Genomic DNA, 8,884 nt, shown 5'->3' on the forward strand with positions numbered 1-8,884 from the left:
TCAAATCCAAGTTTTTATAGCATCGTTGAACCATTTTAACAGCATAAGCATAGCAACACTAAAACCAAGTTAGAGCATGGTTTTTTCATCCTTACATCGCTCCCCTTGCTTTCTCTTCAGTTGAACATATTTAGTTATATTTACTCCAAGAATACCCATTTAATTAAATTTAGTATCCTAGAGTATCTTTCTATAAGAACAAAAAGCTTGACTTTGTTACTATGCTTGTTAGCATTTGTCATTGTTACCGTGAACAAGGACTTTCACTAATATGTTCAATTAAAATTTCTCTCGATGTTTGATTGGTTTTCCTCTACATCACACCATACTCCCTATTTTTGTTATTACTATGACATTATATGTAAACTCTTACCAAAACACTTATGTCATGATTGCTAGAAATAATTTTGCTTAATTTTTTTTTTTTGATTGATTTTCCTCTACATCACACCATACTCCCATTCTTGTTAGGTTTAGATACTATTTTGGTCCAATTTATTCAATGTAGTCCTTCATTTTTGTTCACGTTCAACTTAGTTCATACTTTACTTAATTATGTTCAATTTCGTCATTTTCGTTGACGCCACTTAAATTGGTACAAGTATACACTGTTCACATTGCGTTGACCGTTTTAATTATGATTATTTGTGTTTTATTCAAATAAGTCCCTATTTTAGTTAAATTTGTTCAATTTAATCTTTCTCTCTACTTCATCATCCTCTTTCTCTATTTTATGAGGTCAACTTATTTGTATTTTTTTGTTAGAAATAAAACGATTAAAAATATTATACAGTTTAAAATATGTAACACCTTTTTAAAATAAAAGTGAAAACGGAAATTAAAAGAAAAAAAAATTAAATACTCATTTCTCCTTTTCAGTGAACTCATGCACCATTTATTCTGAGGTCCTTACTTTATTTTATTAATAAGAAAATATTTCAAAATTTTGTTCAATATCTAATTAATTACTTTATTGTATTAACCTATTATAAGGCAAAATAATGTCTCAAATCACAACTCTATTTCTAATTTGGATTCTCGGTTTTGGTGTCATCGTTCTAAATGTATAAGTTTTAGCGTTTTAAAATAAAAAAATTATAGTAATATTTTTATGATGACAACATTTATAATTTTGTTATATTAATAATTTTAATATATATGATTTTAATTAAGATATATATTTATTATATATTTTAATTAATAATATTTAATCATATAGTTATAATATTTTTAAGAATTATTATAATATATATATATATATATATATATATATATATATATATATATATATATATATATATGAAATACGTGTGGGATACGATAAACCTATCCTATTTGTATCCCATTATAGTTTATGGACTGTATAAATAAATGTACAAAGTCGTAGAAAACGTCTTTTTGCTAGAATCCCGAGTTTAATTTTCTAGACAGAAAAAAAGAAAAAATAGTTGCTAATACTGAATCAGATTTTACTACAAACATTAGTCCCTTAAAAGCGTCCATAGATACTCTGCATTGACTTAAAAAAAAAAACCAAAAAATATAGAAATAGTCAGTAAATTTTGCTGTAGCAAGATCTAACTACGAGATTGGAACAAAATTCATGAGAAATAACGAACTGGGGCACAAGTGAATCTGTGTCAAGTATATTAATAAGCAAGCAAGAAAGGAATCGCAGAAGACGGAATAATAGAAAAGAAGAACACTCTAGTGTAGTGGGTGAAAAACCCTTGAACATGCTCAAACAATAACTATGCCACTTATGAATGCAAAAGCAACAATGGCACCTGCAGAATGGAACCTAGGTGAAGCAGAAGATTTCTTGCCCTCAAATTCCCCTGAAGAGGGTGCTGGAGCTGGTGCCTCAGAAGAAGCATCATAACTCTCTGGTTCATACCCACTTGGAGTGGGAAAAAATGATGAAATATCAGGGGCAGACACATAAGGCAAAACTCCAGGAGAAGCTGAAATTGTAGGCTCAGTAGTAGTTGAACTCGCACCTTTTGAAACCAAGATAACAAAAATGGCAATGGAAAAAAATAGCTTCATCACAGTGGCCATGGGAGCAAACAAAAGGGTGCAGAAAGTTGTGTTGTGTATGTTTGAAGAAGGGAAAAGATAGAGATGTAATAATATAAGAAGCAAGAATAGAATATGAGAGTTAAATTTGAGGTGCATTTGGTGAGAATCACGGGGTAAGCAAGGAAGAGGGTGTGGTATACAATTATGTTTTTGCTTCCATATTTATGAAACCTTTGTTTCTGTGGATTTGTCGGTTGTGGAGAGTGCATAAGAGATTCGATTTTCCAAAGGGTAATGAAGAAATTGGGACACTGTGAGATTCATTTTACACAGTTCACATGGTGAAGCCTTTAGATTTTTATAATGAAAAGGGACCCACTTTCTTTTGGCCTTGTACTCAACCCTACCATGTGAGTTCTACAACATGGTGAATCATGAGAATATTAGACCTATCTTCTGGTTTTCAGATACTTCCATTGGAGCCACATGCATGTCTAGTCTAAAATATAACACACCTACAAATTTGTTTAAGATTCTCCCATCCTATCATCTTCTTGTTTGGATAATTTTTTAGAGTGTTTGTAGAGTAAGAAAAGAATCCAGACTTTTCACTGAACTTTTAAGTTTTATTCTCTGTTGTCTTTAAAATAGACTGAAATTGATAAATTAAAAATCATGTTAATATATTTTAAAACATAAAAATTATTACCTATTAATATATTTTGAAGTTTCAGCAAATAAACAATATACAAAAATATTCCAAAAATGAGGAAATAAATAAGTTAAGGGTGTGTTTGGTTCAGCTAGAATCAATTCTCCAAAACAGAAATAAGAATTAGATATTTCTCATTTAACGTAAATTTTTTATTTTTTAATTAATTTTGAAAAGCAAATGCGTATCAATTCTACTCTACGTTAAAAAATCGATTATAATCAATTTTGTATCGATTTAACGTACAACTACGATATTATAAGTTAAAACACTGCACTTTACATTCTACAGTAATTTTCTTGTTTAACTCTTCCAACAATGGTATAAAAGTAGAAGTGTATGTATTATGTATGGCATTGACTTTATAAAAAAAAATAATAATTTATTTTAACTGGTTATCTGGTAAATATTATCCAATCAAATTTTCTTGAATGTGACTGAAAAGGACTAGTCTCTCATTGGTTTGATATATTTACACACGTATTGTTCTCAGACCAACCACAATAAAATGTGTTGCAATGTTACACTTGTTAGCTTCACTATTAAGCCCGTGAAGAGGTGAAGTTATTAAATGTTTGAATAGAAAATTTTAAAAAAGGTAATCGATTTTAATGGAAAATTTTGAGTTATGATAAAATGTTATTGGGGTAAAAAGCTAGAAAAAAAATATTAGATTAATTCAATTAGTTAAAAGAGGGCAATTTCAAATTTCCCTTAAAAAAAGCAAGAATATGAAACTATTCATACTTTTAAATTTATGTTTCTCATTTTCGTATTTTCTCTTCAATTCAATTTTTATTGCGATGTCATTAGCTTGACTAAGGCTGAGATGTTGTTAAGTTGGTCGAGCTTTGAATGTTATAATCTCAACTCAAGAAGAAGGTTTTTTCTCTTTCTAAAAATGAAGTGTATTTATCTTTTGTTACATCATCAAGGTTATTTTATTGTTGATCAAATCACATTTATTTTTCAATTAACAGTTATTTTCATCAATATTAATATATTTTTCTGAATGATGTTAAACAATTACTTTCCTAAATTGAAGTTAATTTTCGTTTAGGTTAGTTGGGATTGTTTTTCACTTAACATTAATTAAAGTTATTTTATGGATACTGTAGGTTAGGATTTTTCTCTATCAATGCTGGTTTAATTTTATTTTATTTTTTTTGGCTAAATTACTTTTCTACTGAATTTGGTTAGAATTATTTTAGTTGACACTAATAAGAATTATTTTTCGATATATGTTTATTATATATCACTGATATTTCTTACTCAACCTTAATCAGAATTTTCTCTCACTTCAAGAGGAGTGACAAATATAAATTAGATTCTTTTTTATTAACATATGTTATGATTATTGTATTTCTCGATTGATTTTATGTCAAATGACTTAATATGTTCTTTCTGAAGATTTACTATTTAGAAAATTTAAGGAGACATGACTTGAAACTTTTATTATTTTTTTATTAAAATAACTATTTTTTTCTAATTTATTCATTTAATTTTTTTATAAAATAAAACAAACTCATCTAAATATGATTTTATATAACTTATAACATCAAGGACAATTTTGGTAATCTTATTTTTCTTTCAAATAAATTTAATTTTTAATCTATCATATAAATCAAATCACTCAAAAACTTTCACCAAATATTACTTTTAAATTCATTTATTTTCACCTCTAAATCCCTTAAAAGTAACAACACAACTTTTACTCTCTAATTCATTCAAATTCATCCTTTCTTCCCCCAAATCTATCATCACAAGTGAACATACCCTAAGGATGTTTTCTTTTGTGAATGATGGATTCAAAAGAGAATAACTAGATGAATTTGAGTAAATTTAAAAATAAAGTTTTTGTGTTTATTTTAATGGATTGAAGGTGGAAGAATGTAAAGTTTAAAATGCAGTTTATGAGTGATTTAACTGATTAATAACTATAAAAAGTGTTTTAATAGATTAAAATATAGAATTACTGATTTACCCTTATAATTAAAATTAATATTTTATTATTATTATTATTATTATTATTATTATTTATTGTTCTTCTTCTTCTCTTTTGAAGGGATAGACACTCCTCAGACCACCTTCTCCCCCATACCTACTCACCAACACAGATCCACTAACAATCCACCTCACAAACACCACAAACAAAATAGTAAAATCTGCATGTCAAATTATACATAACAATTTAGGGCAATTCAGTAAAAATACTCACCATCTACAATCATTCTCCTCAAATATCCTCTCACACCAAAGATACTCTCACTCGTTCATCTCTCAATTCAGCTCCCACAAATAATGCAAATCTACGAAATGAAACATGAGAAATCCTCTTCATTTCGTCTACTACAACAGTATATCAACGAAAAAGAACACATCCTAAAATTATTCTTCATCAATAATTTATTAAGATATTTTTTTGTTAGGTTTAATTAGAATGATGGTATCCACTTTCGTTCAGATCTATCAGTTTGGTACTCGCTTTCAAAGAGGTGTCAAATGTGTCCCACTTTTTGAAAAAATATTTCAATTAGGTCCATTTCAGAAAAAAGTTATTAACACGGTTAACGGTATTGGTATTTAAAATGTTTTACAAAATTAAGTATTGATATTTTTATTAAAATTTAGTGGTAAAGTTCATGAATAAAGTTAACCTCGTTAATATTTTTTTTTGCTGAAAGAGACTTAATTGAGACATTTTTTCAAAAGTTGAGACTCGATTGACACATCTGAACAAAAATGGGTACCATCCGATTAATTAAACCTTTTTGTTATTAATTGAAAAAATTTGACTAAGAATGACTAAAATTATTATTTTTTTCAATGTGGGTTGGGAACATTTTAACTACATTGATTGAAAATTCGACAAAAGAAACTCTAATCAACAATGTTAATATTAATATTTTTTAATATATAACTAATATTAATATTTTTGAATTATTAGAATTTGATAATATTTAAATATATATTTGTATTTGATGAAAAATGTAAAATATGTTGTTTAAATAAAAATTTTAAATTATTTTATCTAAATAAAAAAATGAAATCATTTAAAATAAGAATCACCCGATTCAATATATTTAAGTTTTGGCTTTAATATGTTTTTGGTTTCCAATCTTTAAACGAAAATTGGAATTAGTCTACTTTTGAAACATTAATCCAATTTAGTCTTTCAACTTTAAAAATATGTGGATTTAATTTTTTTAACTAAATTTTTTAAATTTATTTGACATTTTAAAAACATTTTTCAACTAATATTAAAGTAAAAATATGTCAAATAATTAAACAATTCAAATGCTATTATGAAACATCTTTAAAACATCAAATAAATTTAACAAAATTTAGTTAAAAGAACTAAATCTATATATTTCTTAAAAGACTAAATTGGATTAAAGGTTTGAAGAGAAATTAATTTAAATTTTCACTAAAATATTTAATTCTTAAATTTTCTATGAAAGCCAAAGGGAAGGAAGGAGTGGGTTTGGAAAATAAAAACCAGTGAGAATGTGGACAAATGGAGCTGCAGCAGGGTCCAGGGGGCATGGTACGGAGATGTGAAAAACTTCAAATTAAAAGTTAAAGACAGATAAGAGTATGGGTGTAAACTCGGAGGTTTTCTGCTGTGGTCCCATTCTTTTCAAATTCAGAACAAGATATAATTTTTGTAACCATCTTAGATTGGGAATAAAATAATTACTTTGTCAACATGACTACTGCGTAACATGATTCGTAGATACAAAGACGTGTGGTTAGAATGTTGGATCCGTCCTTTAAATTCCGACAAGTTCCAAAATCTGATTCCTGTAAGTAAAGCTTCTGTATTTAGAGAAAAAACTAAGGAGTGCTGAAATTTTGAGGCATTCCAATTTTAAAAGTGAATCATCTAGCATTTGTAAGGTTTAAACCAAACTCAATTTTATGAGATGACCCCATCCTTAAATTACATACACTATTTTCACTATTTTCTCTTCATCACCGTACATTATTTTCATTATATTACGTGAAACTCTAGAAAATGGAATTGTAAATAATGGTTTAAAAATAGTGAGACTCAATTATTTTAATATCAAACTCAATTATTTTAATATCAAAATATTTTAGTATAAATAAAATTGTTATAAAAGAGTTTCATTATTTTAAAACACATCATCTTTCTAGAAATCACTTTTCTAGAATTTTCTGACTTTTCTCTAGAAGTTATGTCTCTTTGGTTGTCTGATTGAAGAACCGAGACCGTAAGATTGATCTTCTCGGCGAGCTCTTCAAGTTGAACCGATCAGTTTCTCTGTTCGCGTAAGTTGAGTTTTCCGCCCTCTTTTTTGTCTAATTCTGTTTTCTATCATATGTGAGTCATCTTCTGCTTGCATGCGTTGTTTTAATCATCAGTATGAGTCATTGTTGATCAATAATCATAATGGTAGGTCCTAATCTTTCTTATGATGTTTCTATGTTTAGATAGAGCATCCTGTGGAGTTAGATGTGTTTTAATGTTCTTTGAGTGATTTGGGTCTGTAGAGTCGCTTTGTCAAGTAAGGGAAGCTAATAATTTTTAGAATGAGTGAGTCATATCTTGTATGATTGTGAAGTATTTGATATGCTATGATGAATTATTGATGGTTGTGATTGTAGTATGTTGAACTTTTAAATGATTGAATTGAAATTGATTATATTGTTTGAATTAAGGGTATTTGAGAAAAATGGAGTTATTGGATCATGGATCTAATTGGTGTTACCTACTATAATTTAAAACTCTTTTTGACCACTGCCTATAGTAGAAGTACCAATTGGAGCAATGAAATAGGTTCATCTTGTTCAAAAACCTTAATTTGTGATTGCTGATACCTGATATAGTGCTAAGCTTCACCATGGCAGCGCTGAGCGCTGGCTTTTACGAACTGATCAGCACTGGGCGCCACTTTCTGGCGTTGAGCACTACTTTGTTTTCAACACTTCGTCTTATTGGTAAAATAAAGATTATCGATTTGTTAGTCGTCAGATTAAGCTGAAATTTTGACAATAGATTCTAGACACGTGAATCTTCATTTTGACAGGTGGGATCTTTGTTTTGAAGTCTGTGGTTAGAGAAATGGTTTTCACCTTTGGATGTATTCTATGTATAGTGTCAATTGCTCTGTTTTTCTGTTTTTGCTGTTTTGGTTACTTTGGATGTTCTGTGTATACTTGAACTGGATTCTATAGTCCTTATTGCTATAAATTGAGATAAAAATGCTATTGTGGGTATATAAGATGATAATTGGTATGAAATGTTGTGTGAACATGCAAAGTTATGATGTTTAAGGAATTTCAAGGAGAAGTTCTATATGGTGGTATTTTAGTGTATGCAATGACATAAGGACTTGGTATTGGTTGATATCCTGACGCTCTAATAATCATTAATGCTCAAATAAAGTAGAGTGAGTTATGTCATGAGAAGTAGCAGGAGATCCTAATCACTGGACTTGATCAAGTCTTGGATGTGAATGAGATTTACCTTGTAAATGGTTGGGTGATAACCCTTTGAGGCCAAACTATGCATAGTTTGGGAACCACACACAGTTGCAAGTCAAGAGATCCGATGTCACTTGCATGTATTCGGATAATTGAGTTAAGTGTCAACTGTATCTTTATGCCTATGTGTGTTATGTTAGTAAACTAAGTTAAGTTTTCATATGAATGGTTCCTTGTTTACATTAGCTTACCCTTCTTCTGTGTTTCTATGTTATTTGTCTTTCTTTTACGATGATCACCTATTCGGTGGGAGCAGATGTGAACGCAGTATCAAAGGCACCTCTAGAGATTGAGGAGTCATATTTTAAGTTGATAGAAGGTTTCAATGAGAGCTATTGTAAACGAGTAGTCTATGCTTAGAATTAGAATTGGTCTTTTTAATTGGTTTGTATAAATGTTATACTTTTATAGTCATGTCTGTTCTAGGACTGTATTAATAGACTTTATACATTCGATCTACTGTTTTGATTACTATAGTGAAACAATCCTATTTTATTAATTTTTTTAAATTGCTAAAATTGGGATGGTTATTTCTTCGATATCAAATACTTTGAAATAAATTATAATTGTTTACATTTTATATTAGAATACCAAATAAAATTTTATGAAAACTAAAACATTTATTAAATTTGCAAACAT

The 8,884-nt window shown here is 28.5% G+C and overlaps 1 protein-coding gene across 1 annotated transcript; it reads right to left on the minus strand.

The window, feature by feature from the left end:
* Positions 1-1,619: 1,619 nt before the first annotated feature.
* Positions 1,620-2,318, minus strand: LOC146888820 (uncharacterized). The gene has a single exon (XM_085665475.1). The coding sequence runs from the start codon at positions 2,176-2,178 to the stop codon at positions 1,741-1,743; it is 438 nt and encodes a 145-aa protein (XP_085521601.1). The 5' UTR covers positions 2,179-2,318; the 3' UTR covers positions 1,620-1,740.
* Between the last annotated feature and the right edge of the window lie 6,566 nt (positions 2,319-8,884).

Source organism: Vigna unguiculata, chromosome 1, assembly GCF_037176805.1.
Source record: "Vigna unguiculata cultivar grain cowpea cultivar isolate G323 ecotype 2 chromosome 1, ASM3717680v1, whole genome shotgun sequence".
In the NCBI taxonomy this organism is placed as follows: Eukaryota; Viridiplantae; Streptophyta; class Magnoliopsida; order Fabales; family Fabaceae; genus Vigna; species Vigna unguiculata.